A 21446-nucleotide genomic window follows, 5' to 3' on the forward strand; every position below is an offset into this window, starting at 1 on the left:
CCCAAGTATGGCAGCCCACCACGACCTTTTATCATCAGAGTTCACTATTTTCATGTCAAAGTTATTATTATTATTCTATCTGAAAATTGTATTGAAAAGGTTCATTTAACATAGGTTTACACATATTGGCTGTCAAAGGATATTTTGAGTAAAGGTTAAGTGTTAGAACCATCAATGCCGTCACTCTGGGTTGGAGGGGCGGCGCTCCTCAAGTCTCTGTTTACAAAATCAACCGCAGCAGCTGGATCAGTGAACTTGTGGAGAGCTCCACTTGGTAGCGTGATCCTAAGTTTGGCCGGGTAGACGAGGCCAAATTTAACACCTGGGCAGGAGTGCAGTAGGTGTTTAGCGTTTCCAAACTCCGAGCATTTCTTGGCCACGAATGGCGCAAAATCAGGGAAGATGGAAAGTCTCTTGCCTTGGTGCAGGAGAGGGGTAGCTTCCCCCGCCCAGCGCATGATCTGTTTAATCAGTCAATCTTATATAGCGCTTTTCTAACACTCAGTCGCTTTACAATAAATGGTGGTGAAACAAGACAACAGATAAACATAAGACATACATACAGGGGTGGATGGGAAGGGGGGGGCTACGAGAGGGAGTAGTGGCCGCCACACATGACGCCAGCAGTACTCTGACTTAAACAGATACAAGAGGGCAAGAAAAACAAAAAAACAACAGCACTGTAGACGTTGATTTTCTGTAGGAGTTTACTCCCGTAGCCTATTCCTCTCCTGAGGTAGCCACTAGGCAGTGGCACTATTTAACCCATAGCTGGGGGCTGGTTCGTGGCTGTCAGGGAATATCCACACACCGGTGGGCCTGTGTATCGCACATCTAGGGGCCAGACCTCCTCTGAGTCCCTTGTAGTTCAGCCAGGGTCCAAGGTGTATCCAGTTAATGTGTGTCGCCACGAGGAGGCACTACATGGAGCTTTCTGTTGGAGAGGCTATGTACTGGCAGGGAGAGACTTACATGCTCGGCTCTCCTGTTCACATTTCTGCTAGCCAGCGGTGAAGGTTGAGAGTGAGACGTGACAGGCACAGAACACTACACCAACATACCAGATGCTTCAAAACAACCCCACTTTTTACAGAAGAATATCAGATACACAGGATGTATTTAATTCTTTCAACAATATCCTTAAACCTATGTTAACTGAACCTTTACAATACAATTCCCAGATAGGAAGTGCTCAGTTTTTTCCAATACTATCCTGTCTATCTCATTCTATGTACTATGTTTGAGGAGGAGGTTTATTTATTGTCTTTTTTTTTTTAATTTATTCACTTGGTTTTTACGAGAAACACTGCAGGCCGCAAGCTGTCATGCTGCCTGTGTTTTTTGTTTAACACACCTTATTCAACTTGCCTATATTGGTAGGCTGGCCCTGTGATGGCCTGGCGGCCTGTCCAGGGTGTCTGCCTGCCTGCCACCCAATGATTGCTGGAATAGGCTCCAGTATCCCCGTGATATTGGTAGGCTGTGGTTTTTTTACAATTATTATTTACTACTATAGAATTGTCACTTCCCTGGCTAGGTAGGAGCTTTAATAGGCTACTGGGTCTTCTATGTTTCTTAGGAAGTACTCAGGAGCTTTTGGGGGGGTGCACACATCTTGTTTGGGAAGATGCTTCAGCGAGTGGGAGAAAGCTCATTAGTTCACTTGTTCTTCGTCACGTGTGTTACGTTTGGTCTTCTAATGGTACTTGATAAGTGCTGTATTCACTTTTTCTCTTCAAAGGATGACCCAACAACCTAACTTAAAAGGGAAGTCAGCTGGGAATGCACTTAAACTTTGTAGCTGGAACTGTAAAGGTCTAAACCAACCAATAAAGCGTAGTAGGGTGCGCCACCATCTCCAGCATTTGGGAGCTTAGGTTGCATTCTTGTAGGAGACTCACTCGAAGGTGTGGGATCACTCTAGGTTGTGGAAGGGCTAGGTTGGCCGATTATATCACTCTGCTTCCCAAAGCAAAGCTAGAGGCGCTGCTGTTTATTCTAATACACAAATCTGTACATTTTGTTTCTTCCAGTGTCATCTCAGACGTCAATGGTAGAAAAATTATCGTCACTGGAAGCATCTGTAATACTAAGTTGATTCTTGCCAACGTATATGCACCAAATAGGGATAACAATAACTTGTTTCACACCCCCCCCCCTCAGCTTCCAGGTATGTCCTCACACCTTCTTGTCCTGGGGGGGGGGTGTTAACTGTTGGTTGGGTGACTTTGGTCCTTTAGCTCGGTCCTCCAGTAAACCTAGCAATCCATCTAAATATTCTAAAGTTATTAAAGCTTTTCTTCAGGAATTTTCTGTTACAGGCGCCTAGCGTTTGTTTTTTTTTTTGTTTTTTTTTTTGTTTTTAATTCCACAGGTAGGGAGTAAATGCATTTTTCCCCCGTCCATCATACGTACACTGCACTGATTACCTTTTCCTCGACAATAGACTTGTACCCTCTGTTCGTTCATGTTCTCACAATTCTATTTTCATATCAGACCATGCCTCTCAGACTTAAGGTTTAGCAGTAGGTGTAGGACCTGAGTCCTGCGCACCCTGGCATTTTAACCCACGTTTGTTGTCTGATGATAAAGTTGTCTCATTTCTGACCACTCAAATTGATATTTTAGAGCCACAAATGAGACACATGATGTCTCACCATCTCTTCTTTGGGAGACCTTTAAGGTCTACGTTAGGGGACAAATTATGTCATATACTAGTTTTGATATGAAACAGAGGAAAAAGAGACTATCTGAGCTGATGACTCGGATATTACAGTTAGATAATATACATGCAACTTCACCTTCCCCGATGGTGTACAAGGATCGTCTTTCTTCACAGGCAGAATTTGACAACTTGTCAACTGTTCAAGCTGAAGACATGCTACTCAAATCACAACATACTCGCTATGAGTATGGGGATAAGATAAATTACTTTCCCACCAACTTTACCAGACCTCCTCAAATCATTAAATTCCTCAAATTCAAACTTCCATGGGGGTAATGACTGATCCTCAAACAATTAATGATCAATTTAGGGGCTTCTATGCCTCTTTCTATACTTCCAAACAGTCAGCAGACCCCCTCAGTTTTCGACTCTTTTTTTTTCAGCACTCTTACTGGCCTCACCATTGATGCAGCTTTCAAGCTTCAACTACAGCAGGCCATAACAATTGGGAAGATTTCACTAGCGGCGGGTGCAGTGCAATGCTCCAGGCGTCCCGGACCAGATGGGTTTCTGGTCGAGTTTTATGGGAAGTTTATGGTTAAGATAGCCCCTCTCTTGATTAATATGTTCACCTATTCATTGGACACCACCCCTCTCCCTCCATCCTTGTCACAGGCCTCCATTTTATTCATACTTAAAAAGAATAAAGACCCCCTTTCCTGCAGATCCTACCACCCAATTTCACTACTTAACGTGGACTATAGAATACTAGCTAAGCTACTGGCTATATGTTTGGAAATGGTCTTGCCATCTGTAATTTCCCCTGACCAGACAGGCCTCATTAAATGTAGACACGCTTTTTCGAATGTTAGATGCTTATTTAATGGCATGTACAAACAACCCTCAGACTGAAGACACCAAGACGGCTTTTGATAGAGTGAAATGAGGCTATGTTTTTTGTGTTTTGGAGAAATTTGGCTTTGGTGAGAGGTTTATTGCTTGGGTCAAATTATTGTACACCTATCCACTTATATCTGTCAGAATGAACAACCACTCGGACTTGTCTCTCTTTAGCGGCATGAGACAGGGATGCCTGATGTCCCCTATGCTCTTTGCCATAGCCATTGAGCCCCTCGCTATTGCATTCCGATCTAACCCCCACATCACAGATGTGACCAGGAACAGCATTGAGCAGAGAGGGTATCACTTTACACGGATGATTTGTTCCTCTATTTCCAAGCCTGATATAACTATATATCTAATGTACTGTCTGTTCTTAACTAATTTGGTCTCATCTCTGGCTGCAAGCGGAATTCTAAAAAGAGTGAACTCTTCCCTCTAAGTGCTGCAGCTCACAGTTACCCACTTCACACATTAGCATTTAAAATAGTTCTGGACAGTTTCACGTACTTAGTGGTCCAAGTCACTAACAAATTTAAGAATCATTTCGAGTATAATTTGACCCCTCTCCTCACATGAGTACAAGCAGGACTTTGGGAGATGGTCATTACTCCCCTTATCTCTAGCTGGTCGAATTAATTTGGTTAAAATGAATATCCTGCCTAAATTTTCCTTCTTATTTCAATGCATTCCAATCTTTATCCCAAAATCATCATCATCTTTTTTTTTGTTGAAAACTTGGTGGGATTAGCTCAGGGCTCATTTGGGATAAAAACAATCCAAGAATCTGCAAAGTATACCTGTAGAGACCAAGGAGGTTGGAGGGGTATGGCCCTACCAAATTTTGATTATTACTGGGCAGCCAACTTCCGCATCCTTCAGTATTGGTCGCGGGCAGATAGCTTGCATAATATCCCAACTTGGTTGAGGTTGGAAACATCTCCCTGTATGGCATCTTCACTGGCTGCTTTGGTTTACACCCCTAGTGGTTCAGCCTGCACTAGATACTGCAAGAACATTTTAGTCAAGATGACTCAAAATTTGGAATCAGTTTAGAAGCCATTTTAGATTACAAACTTTTTCACTACAGGAATCAGGAAAATTTTGTCACTTCACCTCATGTACTTGCACACATGAAATGAAACGAAATGCCATTTCCCCCAGCCCATAGCAGTGCAATATACAGACAAAAACATGTTCAAGAACTACAAGAACACACATATTCAAACTAACACTTGTATCCATACCACTACTACTACTTTCGGCTGCTCCTGTTAGGGGTCGCCACAGCAGATCATCCGTTTCCATTTCTTCCTGTACTCTGCATCTACATCTGTCACACCAGCCACCTGCATGTCCTCCCTCACCACATCCATAAACCTCCTCTTTGGCCTTCCCCTTTTCCTCTTCCCTAGCAGATCCATATTCAGCATCCTTCTCCCAATACGCCCAATATCTCTCCTCCACACATGTCCAAGCCATCTCAATCTTGTCTCCCTTGCTTTGTCTCCAAACCGTCCAGCCTGAGCGGTCCCTCTAATATAATCGTTCCTAATCCTGTCCTTCTTCGTTACTCCCAGTGAAAATCTTAGCATCTTCAACTCTGCAACCTCCAGCTCCGCCTCCTGTCTTTTCATCAGTGCCACTGTCTCCAAACTATATAACATAGCTGGTCTCGCAACCATCTTGTAAACCTTCCCTTTAACTCTTGCTGGTACCCTTCTGTCGCAAATCACTCCTGACACTCTTCTCCACCCACTCCACCCTGCCTGCACTCTCTTCTTCACCTCTCTACTGTACTCCCCGTTACTTTGGACAGTTGACCCCAAGTATTTAAACTCAAATGCCTTTGTCACCTCCACTCCTTGCATCCTGACCATTCCACTGTCCTCCCTCTCATTCACTCATAGGTAGTCCGTCTTGCTCCTACTGACTTTCATTCCTCTTCTCTCCAGTGCATACCTCCACCTCTCCAGACTTTCCTCAACCTGCACCCTACTCTTGCTACAGATCACAATGTCATCCGCGAACATCATCGTCCATGGAGACTTCTGCCTGATCTTGTCCGTCAACCTGTCCATCCCCATTGCAAACAAGAAAGGGCTCAGAGCCGATCCTTGATGTAATCCCACCTCCATCTTGAACCCATCTGTCATTCCAACCACACACCTCACCATTGTCACACTTCCCTCATACATATACTGCACCACTCCTACATACTTCTCTGCAACTCCTGACTTCTTCATACAATACCACACCTCCTCTCTCGGCACTCTGTCATAAGCTTTCTCTAAATCTACAAAGACACAATGCAACTCTTTCTGGCCTTCTCTATACTTCTCAATCAACATTCTCAAAGCAAACGTCGCATCTGTGGTGCTCTTTCGTGGCATGAAACCATGCTGCTGCTTGCTGATTATCACCTCTCCTCTTAACCTAGCTTCTATTACTCTTTCCCAAATCTGCATGCTGTTGCTGATCAACTTTATACCTCTGTAGTTGCTACAGGTCTGCACATCGCCCTTGTTCTTAAAATTGGTACCAGTATGCTTCTTCTCCACTCCTCAGGCATCCTCTCACTTTCCAAGATTGTGTTAAACAATCTAGTTAAAATTCCACTGCCATCTCTCCTAAACACCTCCATGCCTCCACAGGTATATCATCAGGACCAACTACCTTTCCACTCTTCATCCTCTTCATAGCTGCCCTCACTTCCTCCTTGTTAATCCACTGAACTTCCTGATTCACTATCCCTACATCATCCAACCTTCTCTCTCTCTCTCTCTCTTATTTTCTTCATTCATCAGCCCCTCAAAGTACTCCTTCCACCTTCTCCTTCCAGCACTTGCATCCATACTATAAAAAAAAAAATCATTGCCCAGGGGAACAAATGCCAGCCACGATGACTGTCAGAACCGCCGGTCTGCATGGGCTAGCAGTTAGCCTAGCCTGCCCCAATTACGCATCCTGTCAAACCGCCTCCCGTGATTCCTCCTCGGGCGCAGCTCCAGGCAGGGGGCGTGATCCCTGTGGCAATCGGGCGAAGCAGACCAAGCCCTTCCAGCCGATTGAGTGCCAGCTCTCCCAGCCAGACACCCTTGACACACCTCCCCGCACTCAACACGACGACATCAAAAACACCACAGTCAACACCAGGTGAGGCTGCTGCCAGACCACCCTCGGTGTTATCGGACCTGCCGGTCTGCATGGGCTAGCAGTTAGCTTAGCCTGCCTCGCTTCCGTGTCCTGTCAGACCACCCTCGGTGTTACCTTCTTGGGTGCAGCTCCGGGCAAGGCTGCGGTCCCTGGGCCCATTATGCAGTAGACCAAGCTCTCCCAGCCAATCCAGCGCCAGCTCTCCCAGCTAACAAACGAAGACAAAAACTTAGACACCGACGTAGACAGACACTGCATCGACGGTACTAGGTGAGGCCGCCGCAAATGTGAATTCGCACCGCAATCTTCCCACACCGGTACTGGATGAGGCCTCTGCGAACGTGAATTCGCGCCGCCATCTTCCCACAACAGAAGTGGTGACCTTCCTGACTCTACAGGCTCCTATATTTAGAAATCACACCTTCCTTCCCCCTCTAGAAGATGGAGCTTTTTCCATGTGGTCTGTTCTTGGAATACTCATTTAATAATTTGTTTATTGAGGACACCTTTGCATCCTTCCAACAGATTTCGGCTAAATTTAATATCCCAAAAACTTACTTTTTATATATCTACAGGTTCGTAGTTTTGTCCGTGTCACATGCTCCCAATTTCCCTCTCAGCCCATAAGCCCCTCCATTGTTGCTTTTTTACAAATTTTTATCACCACCCCTACATCAAAAGGTATCATCTTATGTGGACATGAGAGGATTTTCTCTCTTCAGAGCTCCTTATTGTTTGCCGTCAAAATATCTTGGGAGCAGGATATAGGTGACGAAATTAACAAATGATCTATGGAATGATATTCTTCTCCAGGTCCTCTCTTCATCTATATGTACCAAACATGGTCTAATCCAATGTAAAATCATACACCATACTCACTGGACTTTCTCAAATTTACCGTGATATTGACCCTGTCTGTGACAACTGTCACCAAGCTCCTGTCTCACTGATTCATGTTTTGTTCTTGCCCATCTCTTCATAACTTTTGGTCCAATATTTTTGAAACGTTATTGGGGGTACTTCGGGTGCGGTGCCCTTTGATCCAGTTGCATTAACAGTACTCTTTGGGGTAATACCAGATAGAGTGGTCTTGCCACCAATGAAAGAAGCCCTTGTGGCCTTCTTGACCCTATTGGGTAGAAGATCTGATTATTACTTCGTTGGATGTCATGCTGTCCTCCATACCATGAGGCTTGGATCAGAGATGTTCTTCATTTTAGTAAATTAGAAAAGATCAAATACATACTATGTGGGTCTACGGCTAATTTTTTCAAAACATGGCAACCACTCTTTGACCATATAGAGACATTATAGTTCCAGAGTGTACCTCTGTAGAGCAGGCTGTTGGTTGTTATTTTCCTTGTAATTTTGCGATGAATATGCTACTGTTTTTATGCTCATATTCAGTTTTTTTTTCACCCTTGCTGCTGCTGTTTTCAACTTTTAAATGTCAGCACCTGTGCTGAGGGTAGTTCATCTTCAATTGTTTTAACATTCACTTTGAGCTGGCTTTGTTTTGACGTGGCATTACTCTCGTGCCCTTCGCACTGGAAGCTTGTTTAATGGTTTAAAACCAATGAATCGAAACAAACACTAATTTGCATTTTATTTTTCCTATTACTGTATGTTTAGATGATTTATCACCCCACTAAGAATGGAAACAAGTAAATTTAGAACTGTCATCCATCCAGCCATCCATTATCCGGTCCGCTTATCCTGCTCTCAGGGTCGCGGGGATGCTGGAGCCTATCCCAGCAGTCATTGGGCGGCAGGCGGAGAGACACCCTGGACAGGCCGCAAGGCCATCACACAGGGTTGACATATACACACACACACACTTTCATACCTAGGGGCAATTTAGTACAGCCAGTTCACCTGACCTACATGTCTTTGGACTGTGGGAGGAAACTGGAGCACCTGGAGGAAACCCACACAGACACGGGGAGAACATGCAAACTCCACACAGAGGATGACCCGGGCCACCATGCCGCCAGAATATAATTAATAGAACTGTCATTTCATACAAAATGGCGGCATGTACGACCATTTTGGTTGCAATTTAGAGCCCAGATAAACTAGCACGACCAAAATGGTCATTTGGATTTTCAAAGTTTAATAACTTTGTGAGGAAAAAAAAAAAAGATACAGACCTGCCACTCCCTGAATTCCCCTAAAATTCCATATATTTGCATTAAAACATGTTTTAGACCAATTGCACAAAAAAGGAAGTTATGATAAGATCTACCTAAAATGACCATGACCAGTCAAAAGGACCGCATGTAATTTGTGCGTGATCGTGCACATCATGTCACTATTTATGATGTGTTTTGGTCGTATCATTTCTTTCACGAAGTTCATTGCTCTGTCCTAGAAAAAAACTAGCATTCTCCACTGCAGAGTAATAGTCTAAACTTTATTTTTGATTATTGCCAACATGTCTGGTTACAGATGCCCTATGACTACCACCGACGCATTGCAGTATTTACAGGCGTTGGACAGCGGCCATTTTAAATTGTTTGAAAAATAGTATTCATACTTTTTAATTTATTTAATTTATTTATTTTATTACTTTATTGATCCCCGTGGGGAAATTCTTCCTCTGCATTTAACCCATTCTAGCTGTGTAGCTAGGAGCAGTGGGCAGCTGCCGTGCAGCGCCCGGGGACCAGCTCCAGTTCGTCTTGCCATGCCTCGGTCAGGGGCACAGACAGGAGTATTAACCCTAACATGCATGTCTTTTTGATGGTGGGGGAAACTGGAGCATCCGGAGAAAACCCACGCAGACATGGCGAGAACATGCAAACTCCACACAGAAAGGACCTGGGATGACCCCCAAGGTTGGACAACCCCGGGGTTCGAACCTAGGACCTTCTTGCTGTGAGGCGACAGCGCTAACCACTGTGCCACTAAATGTTAATGTTAAAATGTTAATTTTGGTGTCACGGGTGTCCGGGTAGCGTAGCGGTGTATTCCGTTGCCTACCAACAAGGAGATCGCCAGATCGAATCCCCGTGGTACCTCTGGCTTGGTCGGGCGTCCCTGCAGACACAATTAGCCGTGTCTGTGGCAGGGAAGCTGGATGTGGGTGTGTGTCCTGGTCGCTGCACTACTGCCTCCTCTGGTCGGTCGGGGCGCCTGTTCGGGGGGGGCTGGGGGGAACAGCGTGATCCTCCCACGCGCTATGTAGGTCCCCCTGGTGAAACTCCTCACTGTCAGGTGAAAAGAAGCAGCTGGCGACTCCACATGTATGGGAGGAGAAGTGGTAGTCTGCAGCCCTCCCCGGATCACCAGAGGGGGTGGAGCAGTGACCGGGATGGCTCAGAAGAGTTGGGTAATTGGCTGGGTATAATTGGGGAGAAAAAGGGGGGAGGGGAAAAAAAACAAGGGAAAAAAATGTTAATTTTGGTTGTCAGTTAGTTTCTTAACAGACATAGTAACATATGTAATGCATTAATATCTCAAATGGGTATTTATCTTGACAGAATATAGTTTAAAATCTGTGGCAGTCAAAATGGCTGCCCATGGTCGTGCTCATTGGTTTTAAGTTCCAGTCGTTGTTTGGGACTGTTTCAATATTTGTTTTCAGTTCTTTTTTTACATTTCACGTTTTATAGGCCTTGTTACATTTGTTAGATTAGCAATATGTGTTTTCCTTTTTGTTTTTCAGGTAATATTTTCACTTTTTCAATTTTGCTATTCAAGTTTGACCATGTCTCTCTGAAGTTTAAATTGTTTAAAAATAGTATTATAGTTAATGTCATTTCCTAACAGACATACTATGCAATGCGTTAATGTCTCAATTGGGTATTTATCTTGTCAGAATGTAGAGTTTAAAAACTGGCCATCAATTTGACCGCCCATGGTCGTTTTAGGTCTGAGTGAAATCCCGGTTGTTCTAGTGTTAACAACAGCCTAGGAAACTATCACATATGTTCATCATTGTGCATGATGAGTACTTGCTCATCTTCACAAATCATTAGACATCTCCCAGATTAGAATTTGGTGTGGCCTCTACAAAAAAAAAAAAAAATATTGAGCAGTGTCCAATTGAGAGAAAAAAAACTGAAACTTGCTGAGTTACAATTAGGGATGCTCTAGTGGGGAAAAAATCCTCAAAATTAATAATGTTCTGTGTTTTTTTTTCTCCTTGCTATGTTATTCATTAATCGTGTAAATTGTATCAGAATGACAATTGCAAAGCATTTCCTACTCTGGTTGCACTAGTATCTTGGCTTTCGGAACATATTGGGCTGTCTTTTTTGGGATATCAGACATCGGCCTGTGCATGTCTGCTGTTACCAGTTATTGCCAGTGTTGCTTTATTCTCTAGCTCTTATATGAAAGAAGTTACCCAGTTCTTGGACACTTTGTCACATTATTTTTTCAGGGCAAGCTGTCCACCAGGATAACCTAAAGTAGGGTTCCCCAATTATTTTTCCCCAAGGGCCAAATTATGTCATGCAATGTTAAGCTTGCTAATTGAAACATCACCTCGCTAAACTAACGTAAGAGTGAGTTTGCATTGCAAACGAAGTTGTTGAATATCTAGCATTAGGCTAATTGCTAAGTAGCCACACCAATTTAAACACTGGTGATATTCTTAAAATATCAAGAAATTCTTAAATCTATTTCAGCGTCTCTGATGTATTCTCTACACTATTACACCTTATCGCCTCTTATTTTGACTGTATATGGTCAATCCTTGTGTATGTGTTTGTATATATATATATATACACTCACCGGCCACTTTATTAGGCACACCTGTCCAACTGCTCGTTAACGCAAATTTCTAATCAGCCAATCACATGGCAGCAACTCAATGCATTTAGGCATGTAGACATGGTCAAGACGATCTGCTGCAGTTCAAACCGAGCATCAGAATGGGGAAGAAAGGTGATTTAAGTGACTTTGAACGTGGCATGGTTGTTGGTGCCAGACGGGCTGGTCTGAGTATTTCAGAAACTGCTGATCTACTGGGATTTTCACGCACAACCATCTCTAGGGTTTACAGAGAATGGTCTGAAAAAGAGAAAATATCCAGTGAGCGGCAGTTCTGTGGGCGAAAATGCCTTGTTGATGCCAGAGGTCAGAGGAGAATGGCCAGACTGGTTCGAGCTGATAGAAAGGCAACAGTAACTCAAATAACCACTCATTACAACCGAGGTATGCAGAAGAGCATCTCTGAACACACAACACGTCGAACCTTGAGGCAGATGGGTTACAGCAGCAGAAGACCACACCGGGTGCCACTCCTGTCAGCTAAGAACAGGAAACTGAGGCTACAATTCGCACAGGCTCACCAAAATTGGACAATAGAAGATTGGAAAAACGTTGCCTGGTCTGATGAGTCTCGATTTCTGCTGCGACATTCGGATGGTAGGGTCAGAATTTGGCGTCAACAACATGAAAGCATGGATCCATCCTGCCTTGTATCAACGGTTCAGGCTGGTGGTGGTGGTGTAATGGTGTGGGGGATATTTTCTTGGCACACTTTGGGCCCCTTAGTACCAATTGAGCATCGTGTCAACACCACAGCCTACCTGAGTATTGTTGCTGACCATGTCCATCCCTTTATGACCACAGTGTTCCCATCTTCTGATGGCTACTTCCAGCAGGATAATGCGCCATGTCATAAAGCTCGGATCATCTCAGACTGGTTTCTTGAACATGACAATGAGTTCACTGTACTCAAATGGCCTCCACAGTCACCAGATCTCAATCTAATAGAGCACCTTTGGGACCGGGAGATTCGCATCATGGATGTGCAGCCGACAAATCTGCAGCAACTGCGTGATGCTATCGTGTCAATATGGACCAAACTCTCTGAAGAATGTTTCCAGTACCTTATTGAATCTATGCCACGAAGGATTAACGCAGTTCTGAAGGCAAAAGGGGGTCCAACCCGGTACTAGCAAGGTGTACCTAATAAAGTGGCCAGTGAGTGTATATTTGTGCTGTAGTGTTGTTATTCTATTTTAAGTACACAGAGAGCCACAAAACCAGAGTCAAATTCCATGTTTGTGCAAACCTACATGGCCAATAAAAGTGATTCTGAGGAATGTTGGCTGGATCTCACAAATAAGTTCTTTAATAGCAATGCATGTTTGTTTGCAAGTTAAGGCTGGTCTCCAATACATAGTAAGTCTGCAAGGCAAATTCTCTCTTAATTATCAGGTGCTATAGTATTATTACTGGGTAATTTTGTGGAAACGCCAATGGAAACATGTTGTTTCCACATAATTACCTGGTAATAATACCATAGCCCCATAAAAAACACAAGTGCAACCAAATTAAAACTCAAGATAATGCCTACTGTTGAGCTGCCAGAATGAATAGCCTCATAGAAATAAAGATATTTTTCTCATTACAGGCGTTATTTCAAGTTTAAAGATATTAAATATTGGAACTAAGTGTCAGCTATTACTAGCTTCAAGATATATTATTAGCATCGGCCTTTAAAAACTCATGTTGCTAATCCTAATTCCCACCTATGTGCTGTATTGGCTGTGGTTGTGAGTGATCAAAACTCTTCAAGTTTCATCTGAATATTACCACAATTTTTATTTTGAACAACATTTCGGGGTAACAAGTTCATATTTTGAATTTAGTGTGACGGAATAGCTGAAACCAGGTAATTGATAGTGAAGTTTTATGTACATTGTCCTGAAATTTGCATTTATCGCTTATTCTCTCAGGTCAAAGTCTCCAGCAAGGAAGAGAGAATCCGTCTCTCCATCTGACAGAAAAAAGCGCCGTTCCAAGTCCCGGAGTCTCAACCGCCGTCGGCGCTCTAGCCGCTCGCGCTCCACTGCACGGCGCAGGCGGTCACGTTCAAAGTCTCGAACCAGGACCCGACGGTCCAGGTCCCGCTCTGTGGCCCGCAAGAGGCGATCCCGCACGCGTTCTCCGGCTCGGGCGAGGAAGAGGTCTAGATCCACTGACCGGAACAAACGGTCAAAGAGTCGCTCCACGGGACGACGGAAGCGGTCCAGGTCAGGAGAGCGGAGCAAGCGATCTAGATCCCGTTCACCGGATCGCAGGCGCCGCTCGAGGTCCAGGTCGTGGGGGCGAGGAAGGCGCCCAGTGTTCCGCAGCCGTTCTTTTGACCGACGAGACAGGTGGAAGAGGGAACCCAGCCACTCTCCAGTTCTGATCCTCCGCAAGCAGCGTCGCTCTGGGTCCAGAACAAGACGCAGCACCAGCAAGACACCACCTCGGCTCACTGAGCTCGGTAAGAAACTGGTGGTACCAAAGGGAGATAAACAAAATTCTGCCAAGGTACCTTGTCTTTGGAGCACACTTTGACTAGTAAGATTAATTCTAGAGATACAGATTTTTTGGCTTATTTTCCAGACCAATAGTCATTCACAATTATTAACTTAACAGATAAGCTTATAAAAACTTATAAATCTACTTCTTCCTGCTAACATTGACAAGGAAGTCTGTTGTCTGAAATGGCTCATTGTAGTTGCTTGCTTCTCATGTGGTACTGCATTGAATATTTAAAGATATTCTATTGCTAAATTTTAAGATGGCAACTAACATGTTATAATGTGCAGTGTTGTCCTCACGGAATATGTTCCGAAGGTACAGCAAGTTGATCTATATTGCACATTTCACATTTCACACACAGTGGTAATGAGGCACATGCAGAGATAGACACACAAGTATGTTTTAGAATATGCCCCCTGCCCTGAGACAGCAAAATGGCAATAACAAACATTTTTAATGTATTTTATTAAAAATTGTAAGGGACCCACTTCTAAGTTAATGGTATTTACAGATAGATAACTGAAAAATTACGCCCCTGCCCTAAAAATGTCTGTCTATGGATGTCTGTGGAAAGACAGCGAAGTCACTGATTTTAGATCTATTTGCATCTGTTCAAGTCAAACCCAAGGGCATATATTTCAGTCTAGCGGTGTTGAAAAAAATACTGATGAAAAGGCTGAATGCAGTCATAAGATGTCAATTGTTATGCATTTATATGTTGTTACAAATACAAGTAACTTTTTAAATTGAATGTGAGATGAACAGTTAGACAAAAAAAAGAGGGAAAGAAACTGAAATTGACATTGAGGTCACTGATGGGCACAAAGTGTCACTGATTTGGAGTATCTTTGGTACAAGGATACACTATAATCTTAAAACCATAATTATTTTTAAACTGTTTTGTGTTGCTTCCTTCCCTGTCTCTCTTCTTCTGCTGTCACCTCCTCCCCATTTCCTTATTCACCCTTTCCTCTGTTTTGGCACCTCCCCCATATTCCCTTCCTCTCCCCCTATGTCTTCAATGCTCCTCAGACAAAGATCAGTTGCTGGAGATAGCCAAGGCCAATGCTGCTGCCATGTGCGCCAAGGCAGGGGTTCCCATCCCTGAGAGCCTCCGACCCAAAGCCATCCTCCAGCTCCCCTTACCTACGCCATCTCCTACCCCCCTTTCCCTACCTCTGCCTTTACCCCTCCCAATGGGTATGGGTATGCCCAATATGCCCAACATGCCCAACATGGCCAGCATGCCCAATATGCCTAACATGGGGCCAATGGGGATGCCAAATATTCCAGGGATGCCTAACATGTCAAATATCACCATGAGTGCAGCCATGGCAAGTATGACTGCAGCCACCATGACAGCTGCCCTGACCAACATGGGCGCCCTCGCGGCCATGCCGCCCCTGGCCCCACTCCCCACCATCACCAACAAGCCCCCACCTTGTCTTGCCCCCCCAACTCCGACCCTTAACCTGGACCACATAGAAGAAGTGAAAAGGAAGGTCACGCAGCAGGCCAACATACACACCATCAAGGAGCTCACTGAGGTAAGGAGCTTTAATGCATCAGTGTGTGATCATATGATTAGAAAGAAGAAAGAGAATCTAGATAACTATGTGCCTGAGTGTGAACTACACTAATACGTACCTGAAAATGGTGTCATTATCAAGTTGATAATGTGTACTTTGCAGAAATGTAAGATGATTGCCAACAGCAAGGAGGAGATGGCCATTGCCAAACCTCATGTGTCGGACGATGAGAGCTAAAATTTCACCGCCCTCGAGGTAAAAACCAACCAACTTTCATCGATGTTTCTACCATTAATCAACGTTACTTAGTATATTAAGGATGTGGAATTACAATCATGTTAAGGCAGTGTGAAATTCTTGGCATGTTAAGGGTATCATCCCTAGCCTGTTACAATTATAATATTGTAGAATAAATGTTCTATCGGCAGATTGTTTACTTTGTGTTTCAAATTGAAATTAACTAAATTGAACTGAGCTCAACTCAGTGGTCATAGATCCAGCAACCACTCATTGATTGACCACCTTCTGACTATTATATTTTAAATCCCCACATTGCCACTTTTTTTTTCTTCTTAATTTTAATTTTAAAGCACATCTTATTTTTTATGCGAAGTCACAGAAAGTTGAATCAGTTCATCTGGACACAACGTTTATTGGGAGAAATGTTTCATTACTAATCTAAGGTACTTCTTCAGTCTCAATTGACTGCAGGTATCCCTAACCTTATAAACAATACAGTTGCCTTCCTGTATTGTCTCTCTGATTCTACCTTTGGAGTTTGGTTCTTGAAGGGAATCAAGTCACTTTCTAATTTATATGTTGATGGAAAATTCGATTCATATACACAACTTTCCCAAATGTATGATCTACCAAAATCTCACTTTTTCAGATACAAATTCGACACTTTGGCCAGAAAAACGTTACTTCTTTTCCAAATTTGTCAACAAACACGACAGTCAATCGCATTCTTTCTTTATCTCCACACTGCAAAGGCTTAATATCAATTCTTTATGACCGAATAAGTAATATCTCCCCTCATTCATTGCAAGTTGTTAGGAGACTTTGGGAAGTGGACCTTGGAGGGGAAATGACGGATGATGAATGGGAGGCTGCACTTGGCTTAATACATACCTCCTCACCATGTGCAAGACACAATCCAACTAAAGGTGGTTTTGAGAGCACATTTTACCAGTGGTAGACTGGCCAACATTTTTGCTAATGCAGACCCTTCCTGTCCTCGCTGTAAAAGTCAACCAGCAGATCACACATATATGTTCTGGTCATGCCCTCCTAACCTTAACACATTTTGGACCAGTATTTTTAACGCCTATAGCAAGATGTTTCAAAAAGACATTCCTCCTAACCCATATGTGTCCTATTTAGTTTTGCCCCAGAAACTCATACCCTTAAAGGTAAAGCGCATGTAATTGTAGCCTTTACCTTCTTGCTTGCTAGATGTCTCATTGTTCTCTCATGGAAGCAACAAGCATCACCTAATTTTTCCAGATGGATTAAAGACATCATGAAGTTTTTTAAAGTTGAGAAAATCAGATACACCCGTCAAGGCTCTATACAAAAGTTTATCAAGATTTGGGACCCCCTTGTTGAGTATTACAAGAGCTTACAAATCTCACTCAGTAAGGAAGATTAGAGTTAGATTGAGGCGGCAGAGAAATTCCCCGCCCCCCCCCCTTTTTTTTTTGTCTGTTTACTTTCCTTTTTCTATTTTCTATATGTATGTGTGTATTATGAGTGATATGTATGTATAACCCTGGTCACTATTTAGCAATAGATTATAGTAGTATACTAGCTTAATAGGTTATCATTGATGTGAATGTGGACCAATCTCAGAAGAAATAGGATGGCAAGAGCCCTAGAGTTTGAATATTAATTAAGAGAATTACACACCAAAATGAATTTGTATGAACAGGTGTATTATTACACAAAGTAGCAGTTTAAACATACAAACCCCAATTCCAATGAAGTTGGGATGTTGTGTAAAGCGTGAATACAATGATTTGCAAATCCTTTTCGACCTATATTCAATTGAATACACTACAAAGACAAGATATTTAATGTTCAAACTGATGAACTTTATTGTTTTTTGCAAATATTCACTCATTTTGAATTTGATGCCTACAACACGTTCCAAAGAAGCTGGGACAGGGGCAACAAAAGAATGGGAAAGTTGAGGAATGCTCAAAAAACACCTGTTTGGAACATTCCACAGGTGAACAGGTTAATTGGAAACAGGTGAGTGTCATGATTGAGTATAAAAGGAGCATCCCCAAAAGGCTCAGTTGTTCACAAGCAAGGATGGGGCGAGGTTCACCACTTTGTGAACAACTGCGTGAGCAAATAGTCCAACAGTTTAAGAACAACGTTTCTCAACGTACAATTGCAAGGAATTTAGGGATTTCATCATCTGCAGTCCATAATATCATCAAAAGATTCAGAGAATCCGGAGAAATCTCTGCACGTACACTACCGTTCAAAAGTTTGGGATCACCCAAACAATTTTGTGTTTTCCATGAAAAGTCACACTTATTCACCACCATATGTTGTGAAATGAATAGAAAATAGAGTCAAGACATTGACAAGGTTAGAAATAATGATTTGTATTTGAAATAACATTTTTTTTTACATCAAACTTTGCTTTCGTCAAAGAATCCTCCATTTGCAGCAATTACAGCATTGCAGACCTTTGGCATTCTAGCTGTTAATTTGTTGAGGTAATCTGGAGAAATTGCACCCCACGCTTCCAGAAGCAGCTCCCACAAGTTGGATTGGTTGGATGGGCACTTCTTGCGTACCATACGGTCAAGCTGCTCCCACAACAGCTCAATGGGGTTCAGATCTGGTGACTGCGCTGGCCACTCCATTACCGATAGAATACCAGCTGCCTGCTTCTGCTCTAAATAGTTCTTGCACAATTTGGAGGTGTGTTTAGGGTCATTGTCCTGTTGTAGGATGAAATTGGCTCCAATCAAGCGCTGTCCACTGGGTATGGCATGGCGTTGCAAAATGGAGTGATAGCCTTCCTTATTCAGAATCCCTTTTACCCTGTACAAATCTCCCACCTTACCAGCACCAAAGCAACCCCAGACCATCACATTACCTCCACCATGCTTAACAGATGGCGTCAGGCATTCTTCCAGCATCTTTTCATTTGTTCTGCGTCTCACAAACGTTCTTCTTTGTGATCCAAACACCTCAAACTTGGATTCATCCGTCCACAACACTTTTTTCCAGTCCTCCTCTGTCCAATGTCTGTGTTCTTTTGCCCATCTTAATCTTTTTCTTTTATTGGTCAGTCTCAGATATGGCTTTTTCTTTGCCACTCTGCCCTGAAGCCCAGAATCCCGCAGCCGCCTCTTCACTGTAGATGTTGACACTGGTGTTTTGCGGGTACTATTTAATGAAGATGCCAGTTGGGGACCTGTGAGGCGTCTGTTTCTCAAACTAGAGACTCTAATGTACTTATCTTCTTGCTCAGTTGTGCAACGCGGCCTCCCACTTCTTTTTCTACTCTGGTTAGAGCCTGTTTGTGCTGTCCTCTGAAGGGAGTAGTACACACCGGTGTAGGAAATCTTCAATTTCTTAGCAATTTCTCGCATGGAATAGCCTTCATTTCTAAGAACAAGAATAGACTGTCGAGTTTCAGATGAAAGTTCTCTTTTTCTGGCCATTTTGAGCGTTTAATTGACCCCACAAATGTGATGCTCCAGAAACTCAATCTGCTCAAAGGAAGGTCAGTTTTGTAGCTTCTGTAACGAGCTAAACTGTTTTCAGATGTGTGAACATGATTGCACAAGGGTTTTCTAATCATCAATTAGCCTTCTGAGCCAATGAGCAAACACATTGTACCATTAGAACACTGGAGTGATAGTTGCTTGAAATGGGCCTCTATACACCTATGTAGATATTGCACCAAAAACCAGACATTTGCTGCTAGAATAGTCATTTACCACATTAGCAATGTATAGAGTGTATTTCTTTAAAGTTAAGACTAGTTTAAAGTTATCTTCATTGAAAAGTACAGTGCTTTTCCTTCAAAAATATGGACATTTCAATGTGATCCCAAACTTTTGAACGGTAGTGTAAGCGCCAAGGCCGAAAACCAACACTGAACGCCCGTGGCCTTTGATCCCTCAAGCGGCACTGCATTAAAAACCGACATCATTCTGTAAAGGATATTACTACGTGGGTTCAGGAACACTTCGGAAAACCATTGTCAGTTAACACAGTTCGTCGCTACATCTACAAGTGCAAGTTAAAACTCTACCATGCAAAGCGAAAGCCATTTATCAACAACACCCAGAAACGCCGCCGGCTTCTCTGGGCCTAAGCTCATCTGAGATGGACTGACGCAAAGTGGAAAAGTGTGCTGTGGTCTGATGAGTCCACATTTCACATTGTTTTTGATAATCATGGACGTCGTGTCCTCCGGGCTAAAGAGGAAAAGGACCATCCAGATTGTTATCTGCGCAAAGTTCAAAAGCCAGCATCTGTGATGGTATGAGGGTGTGTTAGTGCCCATGGCATGGGTAACTTGCACATCTGTGAAGGCACCATTAATGCTGAAAGGTACATACAGGTTTTGGAGCAACATATGCTGCCATCCAAGCGATGTCTTTTTCAGGGACGTCCCTGCTTATTTCAGCAAGACAATGCCAAGCCACATTCTGCACGTGTTACAACAGCGTGGCTTCGTAGTAAAAGGGTGTGGGTACTAGACTGGCCTGCCCGCAGTCCAGACCTGTCTCCCATTGAAAATGTGTGGCGCATTATGAAGCGCAAAATACGACAACGGCGACCCCGGACTGTTGAGTAACTGAAGTCGTACATCAAGCAAGAATGGAAAAGAATTCCACCTACAAAGCTTCAACAATTAGTGTCCTCAGTTCCCAAACACTTATTGAGTGTTGTTAAAAGGAAAGGTGATGTATCACAGTGGTAAACATGCCCCTGTCCTAGCTTTTTTGGAACGTGTTGCAGGCATCACATTCAAAATGAGTGACTATTTGCAAAAAGAAATAAAGTTTATCAGTTTGAACATTAAATATCTTGTCTTTGTAGTGTATTCAATTGAATATAGGTCGAAAATGATTTGCAAATCATTGTATTCTGTTTTTATTTACGTTTTACACAACGTCCCAACTTCATTGGAATTGGGGTTTGTAGACAAAAACAATTTACCCAAAATAACAAGCTAAAATAATAAAGTCCACGCAAAAGAAAACCGTTTTTTCCCCCTGCTTAGTCTTTCAATTGTTTGGGCCCAAATCAATTTTTATCTGTGTCTATCCTACCACACGATGAGCGAGGAACGGGATCCGTTTCACAAAGTCAAAAGTCACAGTCTGGCTCGCCACCCAGTTAACTGGGATCTCTGGAATCTGGAATCTTTCACAGAAGATGCTCCTGTATGAACCAATATCCCTCAGTGGATTGGTCTCCTGGCATCAGATGCTTCCCAGCATCGGAATTAGCTCCAACTTGTAGTTACCAAAACCTGACCCATAGATGGATCGCATCACATCCACATAGTTTGAGTTACATTCATACACTGGCAATATAGATTATATCTAACTTTTAATTCAGTGTGAATTATCACCAAACATTAATACAATCTAATTCAAATCACATTTACAATTGGTTCTGTTGTACAACAAAATATAATTTCTAATCAAATTCAGTATAACATGTTAACAAGCTAAGTGTAACAAGTTAACTACACTTCCAGAATGACATTACTCCAGATACTTCAAACTAATATTGATTTAAGGCTTCAAATTTACACACATCACATAAGACACATACATACATTTTATACTCTGTGAACCTCTGAAGCTGCATAAAAACACAGGATGCACAAATTAAAATAAATTTCCATGATTCACGGGCAAATAATTGAGTGGCTA

General features: G+C 42.9%; 1 protein-coding gene across 1 annotated transcript in view; it reads left to right on the forward strand.

Annotated features, from left to right (window-relative positions):
- sona (SON DNA and RNA binding protein a) overlaps positions 1–21446 on the forward strand; it is a 71071-nt gene that overhangs the window by 38954 nt on the left and 10671 nt on the right. The window contains exons 7-9 of the mRNA XM_056289433.1: positions 13417–13952; positions 15026–15540; positions 15685–15777. Of these exons, the coding sequence (XP_056145408.1) occupies positions 13417–13952; positions 15026–15540; positions 15685–15759 (1126 nt within the window). The 3' untranslated portion in view covers positions 15760–15777. The remainder of the gene's footprint in view (positions 1–13416; positions 13953–15025; positions 15541–15684; positions 15778–21446) is intronic.

This window comes from Lampris incognitus, chromosome 11, assembly GCF_029633865.1.
Source record: "Lampris incognitus isolate fLamInc1 chromosome 11, fLamInc1.hap2, whole genome shotgun sequence".
NCBI lineage: Eukaryota > Metazoa > Chordata > Actinopteri > Lampriformes > Lampridae > Lampris > Lampris incognitus.